The sequence below is a fragment of the Poecilia mexicana genome, unplaced genomic scaffold (genome assembly GCF_051168715.1).
Source record: "Poecilia mexicana isolate PSO_F unplaced genomic scaffold, ASM5116871v1 scaffold_16, whole genome shotgun sequence".
NCBI lineage: Eukaryota > Metazoa > Chordata > Actinopteri > Cyprinodontiformes > Poeciliidae > Poecilia > Poecilia mexicana.
In genome coordinates this window covers 5429420-5446201 of record NW_028263385.1, presented here as the reverse complement: position 1 = coordinate 5446201, position 16782 = coordinate 5429420, and the positions used below count along the sequence as shown (strand labels likewise).

General features: G+C 41.6%; 1 protein-coding gene across 1 annotated transcript; it reads right to left on the bottom strand.

Moving 5' to 3' along the window:
• Positions 1–16165, bottom strand: ptpn23a (protein tyrosine phosphatase, non-receptor type 23, a). Its single transcript, XM_015006972.2, has 24 exons — positions 15943–16165; positions 13866–13940; positions 12173–12300; positions 11247–11323; positions 10482–10531; positions 10275–10406; positions 10116–10196; positions 9890–10021; positions 9744–9791; positions 9290–9346; positions 9123–9181; positions 8946–9025; positions 8436–8550; positions 8255–8320; positions 7944–8089; positions 6942–7259; positions 6702–6856; positions 6283–6614; positions 3726–6105; positions 3457–3641; positions 2506–2610; positions 2215–2353; positions 1934–2047; positions 1–1183 (listed from the first exon to the last, which is right to left on the bottom strand). Exons 1-24 carry the CDS (start codon positions 16024–16026, stop codon positions 602–604), a joined length of 5640 nt encoding a protein of 1879 aa, XP_014862458.1. The 5' UTR covers positions 16027–16165; the 3' UTR covers positions 1–601.
• Between the last annotated feature and the right edge of the window lie 617 nt (positions 16166–16782).

The following is a 16782-nucleotide window of genomic DNA, read 5'->3' as shown; positions in this document are numbered from 1 at the left end:
TTTTTATTATTTCTACTTTATTGAATGTCTTTACAACAATGAACAATTAGTGATTTTTCAGTAAAGGAAGATTTCTTTTGGACTCATCTAACTTTATGTAGGATATTTACAGAGTTACAGAGAAATAAATCAACGTTAAAACGTGCCAATTTGTTTGCTGATCTGTTACCATGACAATGGAGCTTCAAAACTACTCTAGCCAAGCTCATCTCGCGTGCCCAAAGATTCACAGCCTCATGTGAAGAAGTTTGGAGTGCATATGTTTCAGACGACCCAATATGTCGGAGCTGGAAGTGCACAGCTGTCCCAAAACGTAAAAAGAAAAGCAGCAAAAGGTGACCGAGCAATCTGAGAGATGCAAGTGCATAGTGATCTGGTCCTAGAATCCACCAGTGATGAAAAGAGAAGCGAGTGTTTTTGTTTCAGGGATCTCTCTGCTACCGCTGGCCAACAGGCACATCTTGGTAATCTCCTCTAAAGTGTTTCTGACGCTCCCAGGATTCAGGTTTGTCTTCAAAAGCAGGATTGGGGGGAAAAAGCTACAGGCCTTTTGCTGACCCCTGGTGGTGAAAAGAGAGAACGGCAGCAGCCTTGATTTGTCTCAGTGCTTGTTAAGGCTCCAGAGCGGATCCAGGCTGCTGAGCGGGTCGCTGCTGTCGTCGCCTCGCGTCCCGTGGATGCCTTGACCTTCGGCCGGCTGCAGGAAGTTCTGCTTGGTGACTCGCTGCTTCCCCCGGCCGCCTCCCTCCAGGGAGAAGGCCTCGGGCGTCAGGTAGGCCAGCAGCTCCAGTGATGAGGGAGCAGGAGCGGAGGAAGCAGGAGGCGGACTGGTTGAAGGTGCCGACTCCGGGAGCGGCTGGTGGTTGGGTGCAGGCGGAGTCGATGGGGAGAGACCGTCGATGCCGTTGGGTGGCGGAGGAGAGTGAGGCGGGGAGGTGAGAGGCGGGCTTAAGGATGACGGAGGCTGACTGGGGTCCTGCAGCAGCTGCACGTCGCCCATTGAGTCCAGAGTTGGTGACATCACCCCAAAATGCTCCTCCGGGCCGCAGGAGGCGCCGCCCTCCATGGTGGGGTCTGCGCTGGGCGGGCGAATGCTGAGCTTGGCGATGGTGGCTTGGATGGAGCTGATGGGCATATCGCCGCCGAGGACGATGTCCTGCTGGGACTCCTGTCTGGAGTAAGGCTGGAGAGCAGGGTCACAAACAAGATAAATGTTAAAATACAATAAAAATATAAAAATGCAGCAGGATTATCCATCAAACTACTGCTGGTTCTGTTCTACTGAAAATGAAGTGAGTACCTCTGCTGACCAGAACTCCTTTAAACATGAAGAGGTGCAAAACACGAGCAGAAACATTTCAGATTCATCTTCACATTACATTATAAAATAAATAAGTAAACAACATCTGGATCGTAATTTGACATCTTTAACTGTCTCACTCACAAAGCAGTGAAGTCTGTTAATTATGACAGTAAAACCTCTGGAAGTTTAACATGAAAACAAATAAAAACATTGCTTTAAAAAGGGGCTTTTCAAAGTGTGGGCCGTTTGAAAAGCCCCACACTTTTCAAACGTGTTGCTCGATGCTCCACTGCCAGTGTCGTTGATTTTTATTTTTTCTTTATAGGAGGCTAAATGAACTACAGTCACAGCAGAATCTAGTTTATATTTTTACCATCATAAATGACAAGGCAACTGATGTATCATGTAATGTGGCGCCATGCATAGCTAAAGCAGGTCATCCCAATGGCATCAGTATCAATGGAACATCAAATATAGAAACAGCAAAAAGCTCAAAGAAATAATAGCAATGATATTGTTGAGATATCTAGTTCTCCCACACTTTCCAAAACCCTGCTTTAAATAAAATATTTTAAGTAAAACAATAAAAACTAAATGGAATTTTTTTAAAAAGTAAGAATTATTAGAAACCTTTGTGGCTGCAGAGTTTGTGTTCTTGCTGTAGGTGGCAGTATTGATGCCGTGGCGCTGAAGGACCTGCTCAGCGTGTTTCAACACAGCTTCATAGCAAAACTTCAGGTGGAGCTGAAAACACACAAATAATCAACAACGCTCTAATATGTAATAACATCTATAAAGTAGTACTGATACAGAAATCCTGATCATTAAGATAAAACTGAAATTTTTCCCTGGCGAGGCTGACCTACATCCCAGCTAAAACCCAAACCCAGGTTGCCAGTTTGGTATCTGACCTTCTCCTGCAGCATGTTCTTCCTCTGCTGTCTCATCTTCTTCACCAACAATGGAAGGTCTGGAATGCCGTTTCCAGCCTCCAGCTCCTGCAGAGCCGCGTACAGCAGACAGAAGGCGCCGGTGCGTCCGACGCCCGAGCTGAGACAGAAAGAGCACCGGCTCATATTAGTGCTAGCTAAAATAATAAATAAAAACTAATGTTGCGGTGTGAAAAACAACCACAGATGTGTGCCAGAAGACGCAAATCAGATGGTGGGTTGGGGTTTTGACCTGAATAACTCAGAACTCACCTGCAGTGAACCACAACAGGAGTCTGTAAGGGCCTCTGGTGGAGGTAGTGTCCGTGAACCTCCTGGATGAATCGCAGCAGGTTGCTCTTGCTGTCAGGAAGACCTCTAATAACACAAGAAGGAGGAAACTTTATATATCAGGGTTCTCACTTTTTAAGCGTTTTCAAGGGAAATGCTTCCCAGCACCACACTAAGGAGATAAAACAATACAGCTGAACTAAAAAAAGATTGTTTCAACTTACAATTATATATCATTCATCACTTTTATTAATTTATTTTGTGAGAGTATTCTACATTCAACAGCAGGATCAACATAAACTAAAATATAGCAAAGTTGTATGTTTTGAAATGTCACACACACCTTACACACCTGACTTATCCAAGATCAAAACATTTAACAAAAAAATCCCCAGTTTGAATAACTTTGTTTACCACGTGAAACTTAAGCTAATCTTTGTTCTCAATTACACAGATCTACAGGTCATCGAACCATTAGGAATAATACATGTTTATTACATTCAAACAACACCAAACAAGTCCTGATAAGGTAAACTAACTTCAAATTAAATGCTTAAACTCAATACACATAGAAAGTCACAAAAAATATCTAAAAAATATTCTTCCACAGTTTGCTGGCATTTAGCAAATAGAAATTATTTTGGTAATTTCAACTAACCTAAAACCAGAAAAGGGAAGTCCTGTTAAATTTATAACAGAGATGCACCAATCAATCGGCTAGTGATGGGAATTGACCAATTTTTCATGAATCCACTCCGATCAATTTTCAGATGCCAGATAACATAAACCTGTTTTTTTCTTCTAATTAATGCATCAGGACTAGGAATGTTCCCCATTTTTGATCTTTAAACATGATAAATTAACCAGCAGTTTGTAAAATAGAAATTATACTAGCCAGAAAAAGCCTCATAGGAGTGTTAGTAAAACTCTTACAGCTCTGGCCAGGATGTAAACTGGAGGTGGACGACGGTCCGCTTCAGGCTTTGGTCACGGTACTGCAAACTGATCATGCGCTCCACATGGGTCGGCGTCATCTTCTGTGTGGTGAGACTGAGTGTGATTGGTCCCTGAGAGAGCTGCTGGCCGCGCTCTGTGGGGAAGTAGCGCAAAACTTTTCCCTGGGAAAGATTTCACAAAAGCAAAGGTCAGAAAATGTGAAAAAACACTTAAATTCATAGATATCATGCTTTAAAACGTGGTACCTTGTCGAGCTCCTGCTCCGAAACAAGCATGACAATGAGCGAGACTTTCTGCTCAAACACCATTAGCCAGAAGTCGGCCGCGGTGCCGGTGAGCGGAGCCTGAGTGGCAATCAGGCGAGGGCAGTACGGCGACAAGTCATCCACAAAGCTGGCGTTGATGTAGTCATCTTTGCCTGACTGCAGAACAACACGGTTGAAATCATAAGGCATGACATCCTGGTGGCGGTTCTTCATCGTGTAGCAGCGGGCGATGGCAATGGACAGCTGCCGGGCATCCTTCTCCTGCTGCTCCTGCAGCTCTTTCCAACGGGCGTCCAGTACAGACACCCCTCCTTCATTCTCTGAGGGGAGCTCCAGGGATTCTACCTGGGCCCTATAATGTCCCAGTTCACTGTGAAGACGGGCCACACGTTCCGGGGCTTGGTACGGATCTCCCTGGATCAGCAGAACTCCCTGGGAGTTCTTCTTTCGACGCTCCCCGTCCTGAGGGTCTGCTTTGGTGGGTTGGAGGACATTGGTAGGCCCCTTGGTGCCTCCGTGTTGGCTCTCTGGGCTGGAGGAGAGGAGATCATCTGTGCTAGAGTTTTGGCGTTGAAACAAAGATGTGGATGGAGGAACACCAGATGGGGTGGGAAGAGTGGGTGGGGCTGTGCCTCCAGGAGTGGGTGTCATACCCAGAGAGGCTGGACCAGGAGACGGGGACGGGGATGGAGAAGGAGAAGGTGCAACAGTGTTAGTTGGTGGCACTACTGTGGGGCCTCCAGGACAGGGCGAAATCATGTGTGGAGCTGCAGGGGAGAGGGGGCCGACCACAGTGGGTGGTTGGGGGGCACCTGGGGGTACATTTGTCCCTGCTGCAGAAGGATAGAGAGTAGCAGGTTGGGAGTGAGTCATGGGGAGAGAAACCTGAGGTTGTTGGAGAGATGCAGGTTGGGGTGCCAAAGGCTGCTGAGGCATCATTAGAGCTCCACCAGGGTAGCAACCCCCTCCAGGATGAGAAGGGTGAGGCTGGGGTTGACTCGGCATCTGCATGGGAATGGGTGGACGCTGTGCAGCTAATGCATTCTGAGGCATTTGGGGAACAGGGCCTCTTGGCAGGTTGACCTGGGGACCAGAGGGCACATGTGGCTGAGAGGAAGGAGGCATCTGAGGATGCAGGTTTGGGGGAATGTAGTTATGTGACACAGGAGGTATTGTTTGACTCGTAGGCGGCAGTTGTGCTCTGTGACCACCTGGTATTTGCATCTGTTGGTGTGGCAGAACATGCTGAGCACCAGGAGGGACTGGAATTTGTTGGTGCTGTGGCATCTGTTGGTGAGGGAGTCCAGGGGGCATCTGTTGGTTGGGATAGGGTGAGTATGGGGCAGATAGCGGAGGTGTTGGGTGAGAAGTTGAAGATGTTGGTGGATGTGCAGTCTGGGGAGGCCTCGGCATAGAGCCTGGCATCATCTGAGGGTGTTGCTGGGGTACAAAGTTTTGTGGAGCCTGATAACTTTGCGGTACCTGAGGTCGGGGAGGAAAACCATTTTGTTGGTGTTGATGAAGCTGGCCTGGAAATGCCTGCTGGTAATTTGGAGGAACATTAGGCTGAGGTGGAATGTATCCAGGGGTGTAAACTTGTTGAGTTGGAATAGGAGCGGCCCTTGGTCCTGGCTGATACCCCTGAGGAAGAGGTTGGGCAATAGGCTGGGGGTACGGCTGTGGATGCTTCTGAGGTGCAGCTGTCTGACCTGGGACTTGAATGGGGGCTCCCGGGTGATTCATCATGTGTGGATATGCTCCAATCTGTGGCACCGTGTAACCACTAGAGGCCGGAGGAGGGACAGGGTGATGCGGGGTGGGGGTATAGCTGGGGATGGGAGCCTGAATGCTGTCCACAGTTGTGGTAGATGGGCGGACAGGGACTGGAGCAACAAGGCCTGGTTGAGGCGCCTGAGGAGGAGGCGCCCGGTAACCAGACACGACCGGCTGGGCAGGCATTTGAGGAGGCCTGTGATGAGTCATCTGAGGGAGGGGCACACGTGGTAGAGGACCCTGTGTTGGTAGACCCCCAGAAGTGGGAAACTGAGCAATTCTTGCCAGAAGCTCAGGGGGTGGAAGGTTGGGAGGAAAATGAGGAATGCCTGCAGCAGGACCACCAGCCCAAGGCAGGGAGCTGCCACCAGGACCTGGCAGACGACCTGCAGTGGCAGGGAGGGAAGAAATATCAGGAGGGAGGCTTCGAAGGTCCTCGGGCAGGTCGCCTCCTAAAGCCATGATGGCTGCATTGAGCTGGGCCAGTTCTGGATCCTCAAGGCTAGAAGATCCAGAATCCACATCAGACGTTCTCGGCTTGAGGGAAGGCTTAGCAGCTGTAGGCCGCGCTGGGGGCTTTTTATCCCTGCAATGCAAAGCAAAGCTCTTGGTTTCTGTACAAATTAAGTACATACTAAATACCCTTACAAAACAGTAAGGGTGCATTTACAACAGCCCTGTTTGTGGTAGACTCAGTCTAGTCTGAGTCTACCACACTATTAGGTGTGAAAACAATTTCAGCAATCCTCTCAACAGAACTTACTTTTCCAGGAGAGGCTTCCTCTCCTCTGCCCTGGTGTGACACAGGGTCTTGGCTCTCTCCAGCAGACGTGAGGCTTTGGCTTCCAGGTCATCATAAAACTCTTTTCCCTCCTGGGACTTCTTCATCAAGTCTTCATAGGCTTCATATGAGCCCACTAGTCCCTGGACTGTGCTGTTCCACTGTTGTTCGGTCTGGTTCAGGCCCTTACGTACCGAGGCGTACTGGACATTCGCCTCAGTCAGGGCCTTCAGGATGTTTTCCTGTGCTGATAGGTTCTGGTCAATATAGACCTTTACTTGCTCATACTTCTTCAGCTGGTCCTCAAATATTCGCTGGAGAGAAACAAATTAAGATTTTATAATTTTTTAAGTATTTTATTTAACACTGATGTACTTTATTAGAAGTAAGTAGTATTGTACCTTCATGTCTGCTCTCTCTGTGGTAACAAGAGTGGAGGTGATGTCATCCGTTTGAATGAGGTCACGGAGTTGTTTTTCCAAAGAGCCCCGTTGTTCCCTCATCTCCTGAACCTTTCCCAGGATTCTCTTCATACGCTGCAGCCCTGCCATTTCCTCTATAAAGCATTTTATATCAATCACACATTCATAGATTCATATACTGACTGACACTGACAGAATGACTGGTGCCTCCACCCTCACCTTCACTGAGCTGGGGCCTTGGCAGAGCCTCTCTGAGACTTTCCAAAGGTCCCCCAAGCAGTCTCAGGTTGCTGATGTGCAGGTTCATTGCCCGGTGTAGTTCTGTGTTGGTAAAGCTGGCCTTCTCATGGGCCTCCATGTACTTCTCAAGGTCTCTCTGAATCTCAGCCAGAGCTTGGCTCTGCGCAGCCGGATGTAGCTCGGCTGCAGTGGGGCCACACATTTCCTGAAGGGTTCGCTCGCCAGCTTCGTCTCCTTCCAGAACATCTCGGATCTCCTTCAGTGAAGATTCCACATCGGTAAACACTCCTGAGAGGACTGAAAACACAAAGACGGGAAGTTAATTTATGCATGCAAATTAGATCTGGAGTGCCTCAAGCGTTTAGTATTTACTCTGCTTTTAGTTTCTCAGGATTTTTGTCATGTTTCCACCAAAAACATAATGTATTTTATTGTGATTTTGTGCAATTGACAACTTGCATAGTGGAAGAAAAATTATATATGATCTCCAGCAACATTTCTATAAATAAATCTGAAGAGTGCTGTGTATTCATTCTCCAGCTGGAAGTCTTTTGGGGTGTCTCTGCCAGTTCCTCACATCTAGGGATTGAAATCTTTGCCAAACTTTCTTTGCCAAAACAGCTTAAGCTCAGCAAGACTGCAAGGAAAGCATCCAGGAACATCAATTCTCAAGATTTCCAACTGAATCTAGACCTGGACTTTGTCTGGGTCATTCTAAAACATGAATATTCTTTGATTTGAACCATTGCTTTGCATCTCTTGATGCATGTTTGGGGTTGTTGTCCTACTGGAAGGTGAACCTCAGCTTTTAATCTTTAGCGACTTCTAACAGGTCTTTTTGTAGAATTGCCCTGAATTTAGTTCTATACATTTTCACATCAACTCTGACCATTCCAGCTGAATGAAAACAGCATCATATTCATTCTCTACTTTAAACTTTGTGGTTCAAGAGGTTTATAGACGTATGTTCTTTCTACCAACCCTGCATGGACTGAATGAGGCTCTTGACGGTGTCGGGTCGGACACTGAGGGCAGCACACTTCTCCATCAGAACCGGCGGGATGTGATTGTACATATCCAGGTTGTCAACAGACTCTGGCTCCAAGCCCAACGAGTCCATAAACTGCCTGCAGGGAAATAATAAGTCAGTCTGATGTAGAAAAATAAAATGTGACAGCAAGAATTTGATGAACAAATCCTATTTGTTCATACTGTAGATGTGCATTTTGTCAAAAAAACGTCAATGATCGCTTTCTCACAACCACCTTATATACAATCACACAATCACTCACTCTAAGGTTTCATTCTTGCTGTCAATCTTGGCCATAATGTCCCTTAGCAGCTTGGCTTTCTCCTCACTGTTAAAAGAAAGTAAAGGAAACATTAAACCATGTTAATCCTTGAAAATCTCAATAAACTTCTAGTTCCACAACATCTTAAGATCCAAGAATTATCCACAAGGGAAGAGCCTACCTGTACAGAGAAGACGCTTCATGGGCAGCCATGGGCACCAGTTTAGCAAACAGGTCTGGTCCAGTGACACTGGGGTCAGTCGGATTAACCGGCAGAGCTTTTACCAGCGGAGCACCTGGAAGGCAAATAGAAAAACCAGAACAAAGAGCTTTGAGTCCCATGGCTTCGGCATTGGACATTTAATGGTTTCCATCGGTTTTTTTTTTATATGATACTGAATATCTTGAAAAACAAAGATTGTTACCAAAGCAAAGAAACTGTAAATATATCTGAACAAGAAAGAAAAAACTCATTTGTGAATAATTTCAGATTAAATTCTAAATACATAAACATAAAGCAGATCAATAAATCAAGAATGAAACGAAACAGACGACAGATATAAACCTGTTTAGTGATTCACACAGAAATATGCTTACCTCAATACACACATGTTAGTACTGATATACACCTGTAGCATATGCAAATCCAGGTTTGCATGGATGCGTTAGTTGACATAAACATTTGTGTTACCTTTAACTGAGGCTAGAGTCTCCAGCGATGGAACAGTCTCATGATAGATGAAGTCGTTGTCCTTTTTGGCAGAATTAAACCTAGAGATTGGAAAAAAAATCATTTAAATACACATCTTTTAATTCATTAGTAGCAAAAATGCTAAAAAATCTGATCAATAAAAGATCCGCTGCTCACTTTCCTCCGATGACATCCATGGTGAACTTCAGGGCCTCTTGCACACTGTCAGGTTGACCCTGGAAGGATCACAATAAAAAAAAAAAAAAAAACAAGTTTGATTTCAGATAGTAAAATAAGTTACAATAAAACAAGTTACAGTGGCACCATGTGCAAAATTACTTTACCTTAGCTAGTTTGATGGCTTCATTGAGTTTGTCCAAAGAGCTCTGCAGATATGCCAGCTGCAGGAAACAGATGATTTCAGTAATATAGTTAAAAACTGAACATGACTCAGTGAATCAATAGAGTCATTAAGTCAAGGCCATGTGTTTTTTCTCCCATGTCCCCAGATGGGCTCCCTTACAGTGTATCTTTAAAATGATTTTAGGAAGAGCACTGATGAACTTAAAGATGGTAAATATTTTCTCTCTCTCTCTTTCTCTCTCTCTGTCTCACTTTAATTCTTATTTCTTGTTGTTTGTAAAAAAAAAATAGGTATGCAAATCTTGATAATGAGCAAAGGTACAGAAATTAAGTAGTTAAATAAAAAATTGTTGCATTTTTTAAAAAGATTTCTTGACTTAATTGTATTTTATTACAACAGAAAAAGTCAAAAGAAAAACTAAATATTGTGCTCACCCGTTCTCCGTATTTCTGCTGCTCCTCTGCCTGCTTTCCCATATGAAGCTGTTGGGAAAGAAACAGGTCACAAACAAAATACCAAAGCTATGTGTGCATTAACAAATCACATTAAACCCTTACGGATGCTCCCCCTGGCTACTCACATGTGCAATAGCAGCAAAGTAGTAGATCTTCATCTGAACCAGTTTTTTCCAGTCTTTCTGGATCTTCCCCAGCATCGAGGCTGTCTCGGAGTTCTCCAGAGCCCTGCAGGCCTCTTTATAATAATCCACCACCTACAAGCACAACACACGTCAACTTTTAAAAACATTAAAATCATTGGTCATGTCGATACTATGGAATATAATGAGTTTTAAGGGAAAACTGAACCTGAGCACTGATGCGGGCAACCAGGAAACTTTTCCGGTTGTCTAACATGGATTTCTCTAAGAGACATTCCTGAGCCTGACCCTGGGGAAACAGAAACAGACTGATGACATGTTTCTGTGTGTAACTGAGATTAGGCCTGCTGTGCTTTAGCTTACGTACCAGCATAAGGTTGATGTTGAGGTTAAGGATCTGGTGGCTCATGTCCACGCTGTAGTTGTGGCTGAAATGGTCTCTCAGGTAGGAGAATGCTCCAGCTGAGCACTGGAAGTGAGTGCAGGACACCTTCATGCCCTGAAACCACAGCAGAGTCGGTCACTCTGGGAGAACAATCACAGACGCAGCTGCTCTGTCAGAGAACAAGCATACCTCCTCTGAAACCCGGTTATCCATGGCTCCCAACATGGAGTGCAGCGCTCCTGGAGAGATTCCACACAAAGGTCGGAGCAGGTTTAACGTCTGAATGTATGCATCTTAACATGCAATCAGATCCGCATTCCCTGCAGCACATGCTTGCCTCTCAATTTATATTGCAAATTGGCTTGCAGTTTAATCATAGGTATTATTGAATGATTTAACAGTTCCTTGAATACATAATAAATTAACCAGACCACTAAAAAAATAATAATTAATCTTAAATTCCTGAAAACCATATATATTATTAGATTACCACTGCAATTGGATACTTAAAATAAAAAAGAAAGTTTGTCTATTTATTTATATTATGGAATGCAGTGCATTGTGGGTAGTACAAGGATGATATAAACACCAGCGGCAATAGTGTCGGGACTTTAAGTTGGTTTAAATTGAAGTCTGAAATTCAGCCTCATACCTGAACATGAGGCTAACGACCTTTCAAGAAACATAAAACGTTTGCAGCAAAGTCCAAGTTCTTTCTTTCTAACTAATATTTTATGGGTTTCTTTACATAAAAAAATTCTAGTAGCTTTAAATCAGAAATTCATGACAGCTTGTTTCCCGGGGTATACATTTGAAGTGACACAGCTCTTCAGGTAATTTCTTTTACCTAAAGACGACTGTAAAACACAAATATGAGGTGATTCATTTGCTCCTAGAATAAAAAAAATAATAAAATCTTTAAAACTATAACTTATAGCAAGTAAGTTAACTCACCCAGATTGTAAAGGATGCAGGCCTGCTCATAGCTAATGTCATTGTGAGTGACTGTTTTTCCAGAGAAAATTTCAGTCCTGAATGGAAATTAAAAGCACAGCATCAGCAAAAATGAACGTCAGTAACAGGAAGTTTGAAAAGTTTTCAAAGTACAGGGCTTTAACGTAAAACTCAAGCAATTTCTTTGCTTTCTGAGGCAAAGAAATGACAACATGTATAGGGCTGAAACAATTCATCAGATTAATGATATAATCAGCAACTAATTTAGTAACTGTTTAATCGCTAACTGGAGAATACAGACTCAAAAAAGGTAATTTGCTGAAAGAACAAAGTATTCAGAGCAGTAGTTATGAAAATTTGGACATTATAAATATAGATATTGCATTTAAGATAACTCCTCAAGTGGCATTTATTTTATGTTGAAGTTCAAATTTACTAAAGCAGTAGTATGTTATTGCATTTTAGGCAATAAAATGGCTCTTGTCTTATTTAAAAAAGGTAAAGGAATTATTTGTTTATTTGAATCTGCATGCCTGTTATTATTTAAACAGGGTTTCAGTGGTTAAATGAGTAATTTATAGAATGTCCCCTTTTTTTATTTGATTAATGGTCAGACTAATCTGCAGAATAATCAATTAGTAAAATAATAATTAGTTGCTTGCAGTTAATGAGAGCTTTCATTCATTTCCAAAGGGGGAATGAGAGTCGCTTTGATTCTGTCAGACAATAATCAATAACAAAAGCACCATTACAGCTTTTGCCATTACTCATGTTAAACTGTTCTGTTTAACAGGAGTTAAACAGAGCTCCTGTTTAACTCCTGTAGGCAAATCTGCATTGTGCCTACAGATTTAAAGGGACGTTGACATCCAGATCAAAGTCTAAGGTGTGACTTCGTCAGACGTCTGCAGCTCAAAGGTTCCTACCATGAGATGGGCACCGCCGCCTCCTGGCCTGGCCCCAGTGGCACTCGGCTCTGGAGGTAGTGCAGCTGGCCGAAGTACTTCCTCAGGGTGCTGCATCCCTCGAAATCTCTCGTCACATTCACAGCACTCTGTGAAACACACACAAATCATACATTTCTGCAGCACTAAAACCAATTACGCTCACCGCTACAAGTTTAAAACACTACATAAGACAGCGCTCTGATGTAATACTGCTGTGTATCATTTATCATTCCCTTAATGACTTTGCAAACAGCTCATTATTTTAGGTGTGTCAATTTCGATGTGATTTACAGCTTAGATCAGAGCAGGAACTGATGAGATGCTAAACAAAGCGCACATCATTCATCCACTCCACCGAACATTTGACTTCAATCATCTGGCGTTAGACCGTCCCAGTGGAAATTAAAAACAGCAGAGAAAGAAGAGAAGTTTGAAAGTTGCTTTTACTCAAACTGCTTGAAGTAAAAGGTGAAGTGTTGACTTCACAGGAAATCATAGATTTAACAGAAGCAGAAGAGCTAAATTTAACCTTCTAAGAACCAGCAGGTCGATGGTTATTCTCTTAAAACTTTCAGAGGCCCTTAATTTTTATCTGCTTGATTTCAGTCAAAAGAACTAAAATAAAAACAATAACAAAAGGCTGATTTGCATTTGAATAATCTGAGGGCTTACTGTGTCTTCCCAATGTTTACTTTGAAATCACCTGTTGAATATGTAATTGCAAATTTCACCTCTGTTCTCCACTTTTGCATTTTAATACAGTGGAATATTTTTAATAAATGCTCCTGCTATGTGAAACACTGGTTTTCAGCAAACCGGGACAGAGGTCAGCTGGTCAGGAACATGAAGCATTTTCAGTGTCGTTTACAACAACATCAATAAATTAAGATTATGATATTAAAGCATGTTTATAAGGATTGACATAATGTAATTTGTGTAGCGATAGGTAATTTGATGAAAGAACAAATTGCATATTTGTCCTGGTTGTCCTGGTTGTCCTGGTTACCAGTCCTGGTTAAACATTGGAGTTACTCTGATAAAAAAAAAAATAAATTAAAACAAAAAAAAATGTTCCTTTTTTATTTAAGAAGATTGATATAATCTATATGTAGCATACTTATAGAAAAGTATATAAAGTCTTATATACAAATTAAAGAAGATAATTTTAGCTACTGTACGAAGCTAAAATTATTGTTCCCTTCAGGGGAACATTCAGGGTGAAACTGATAGATGGTGGCAGAAAAGTAGCTTTTCAAACTCATTAAATGACTGAACAGAGGAAGAACAAAGTCAGCTTTGCAAAACATGTAAACAAAGATCTTACTGTATTTTATAGAAAAGTAACGGGTTCCATTTCAGCTGTTTCAGCATTTATTTTCAGTTAAGTTATCAAACATATAAAGCATAGTTTGCTACATTTTTATAAGAAAATATTAAGTATATCAGAAGTGAAAATAAATGACAAAAAAAGCCTTGCAATTCATATTATTGTCTTTATACAAATAGCCAATAGTTCTGATTATTTTGTCCATCATGCAGAAATAAATGGACACGGTAGCAATTGTTTCCTTAATAGATAAGCTGAATATTTAAACATCCAGGAGTTTATAGCTGGCAGAGGTAGAAGAAGTAGAACTGTATGTTTTAGGAGAAAGTTTTAGATGCTACCCACCTGCCGCAGAGTCTCCAGTTTCTTCAGCTGCTCGTTGTAGTTGTCTGGATTCTCTCCGTAGTTCTTTAGGATGAACTACAATGAAGAAAGTGAAAGCAGAAAGTCAATTTTAACTACAAAAATAAATTAAACTGCACATAAAACTCAGAGAATCATTGCTAATCTTAAGGTTTTTCAGATATTTTTAATAAAAGTTAAAAAGCAACGACACTCTCTTCCATGTTATTTTGCCTGGATATTAATCACCCCACTAGCTGCTATGTAAAGCAGTGAAGCTACTTCGAGTCAGTTCAGGAGGGAAAACAGCCTTGCAGACAAATAATCTTTGACAGACATAGCTGCTTCAGCTTTTAATTCAGCCATGGATGCAGAAAGGTCACAAGGCTGGTGGAAAAATGCCCAGTGACACAACAAGGAACATCCTGTCTAGTTTTGACTATCAAATGTGAGAAAAGTGTTGCTTTGTTTCTTACACCGAGTAAAGGCCCGATATGCAGTTAATCCAGAAACACTTGTTAAGGTTCAAACTAGCCTTTACTGTAAGTCAAGTAGTCTAAACAAGACACCAAAACTAGAAGTTAAATGTAATGGGGTGTAATATTAAATCTTCAGAAAAAGTGTATTTTATAGCATAATTGTAGTTTGGGACATTAGAACAAAATTGTTTATTTGTGATTAAAAAAAAACATGAAGTAGGTGGAACAAATTGGTAATGTGTGGCTATTAAGTGAATGCATAAATTTTGACCCGGAGTATTTTTTTTTTTTTTTTTTGATGGGTAAAAACACCAACAAACAAAACAATCCCATCTCCTTAGGGTCATTTTTGTTAAAAGCCAAAAATAAAAACAAGTTAATATGATAAGAGATTAGACATCAAACATCTACACTATTTTCTCTACACCAAAATGTTTTCTTAAAATCAAGGACATTGTAATTACAGACATTGTCTCAGTCTGTAAGACAAAGATCAGAGGTGAACTTTTACTGATTTCATGTAACTTTCACTCAATATTTTCTTCTATTTATAATTAGGCTGAATTCCCAGAGGTTGAGGTTTATCCTGTAGAACTCAAACAAATGAAGATATCTCACACATTATCTATAATATTAAATTGCTTCATTGTGACCATTAAAATGTGCAGTTTAATGGACACATTTCATTTTGGGATATATAAATAACATCTGCTTAAAATTTAATTAGATTTTTGATAGTATATTCCCAGTACATATTTCATTTATTTGTTAAGAGGGAAAGTTTGACATACTTTTGCTGTTTCATAAAGACTGTGCTTTCCAGAATCATCTGTGAGACAGGTAACTGTTTACACAAACAGGAATAGAAAGTCCCACTATATTTAAATCATATGAGAGCTGATGATTCATCAGTTTCAGGTAGGAATGTCAATTCAGTATAATAGTTTAATCACTACTTTATTGAAGCGCCAGGGAAGACACTAGAAAACGGGATTCAATCCAATTGTAATCCACGTTTCATCTGATTCTGGCGTCTTTTGTAGCTACTTTAATTATTAACATTATTCTATGTGTAATGTGCACAGTACTGTTGCGGCCTGTATGTTTAGATGCTGGTGGTTAAATAGAGAAACACATTTAATAGCTGTGAAGCTGAAACCCCTTCAGGTGCATGTGACAATGAGATCACTGTTTACTGTTTTCCAGTCGGAAGGCTGACTGGGCCACCAGCGGTAGCAGCCCGTCTCATCGTTTTACTAATGCCTATTTTTGCCATTTTCTGTTGTCATTGTGATTAAATTAGAGTTAGTTTACTGTAAGCTAATTATATTTCAGTTGGAGCTTTTCCCGTCTTATTTACTGGCAGGCTAACGTTAGCAAACAAAAGGCGGTGGTCAGGAGTGTTTGCTAGAGAAATAACGTAGCTTAGCCTGGGATACCCCTTCTAGAAATTTCTATTATCCCACACGAAGCCACATATAAATTACCAAGAAGAACTGTGGCTAACGCTAGCTTCCTGGCTGGATTATCTCGTCTTCCATAATCCCAGTTTGGTTGACTTTCGACCTCAACCCTGTTGCTCCATTCCCCACCCAGCTCACCTGCTTCACGGACGGACTAAACTGGAACTCCCCTGCCTCTTTCAGATCCAGCCAGATCATCGGCATCCGCGGGACCGCTTCCATCGCGGCCGACACCTTACGACACCGTCAGCGGGGATTAATGTCGAATTCCCGTCAGTAATGTTTTAGCCGTGGAGTGTTTTCCCGAAGATCGTTTCCTCCAAACAACTGTGTCATGTATCCATTTACACTTCAACCGGAAACTGATAGCGTGCATGACGTAGGCCTCACCACAAAGGTTTTCTGGGAAATGTAGTTAATAAATTAAGAAGTCAGTAAACGGTTAACCTTTACCAATTTACAACTTGAAACAATAATAAGTTGGAAATTTATTTAAAAGTAGAAATGTTTGTTCAAAATCGAAAAAATACTTTTCTATATGAATATGAAATTCTCATTATTACATTGTTAATCACATATTGCTAATTTACAATAGATATAAAAGTCACATTCTGATTGAAATATATCTCTTTCAGGATATTCAATTCTACAAAAAGAATATATGAATTTCATCTACATACAAAGCAATCAAGAAATTAACAAACAACTTGTGCACTGTAAAATATATCTGTATATATATCACAACTGACGCACAGATTCCCATCACAGTTATATAAAACATTCAAAAACATTTAATGTTATTCTTTGGTTAATAACAATATTAATAATTTTCCATGTTTGGACTGTTTTATCTCTTCCAAGTCTGCAGGTGTCACTGGTGGATTTTGTGAAGCAGGAGGCAGCATGAAGGATGTTTTATACCCACAGCAGTCTGTCACTGAAGGAGCTCTTCTGTTCAGCAACAGCTTCATGCTGAAA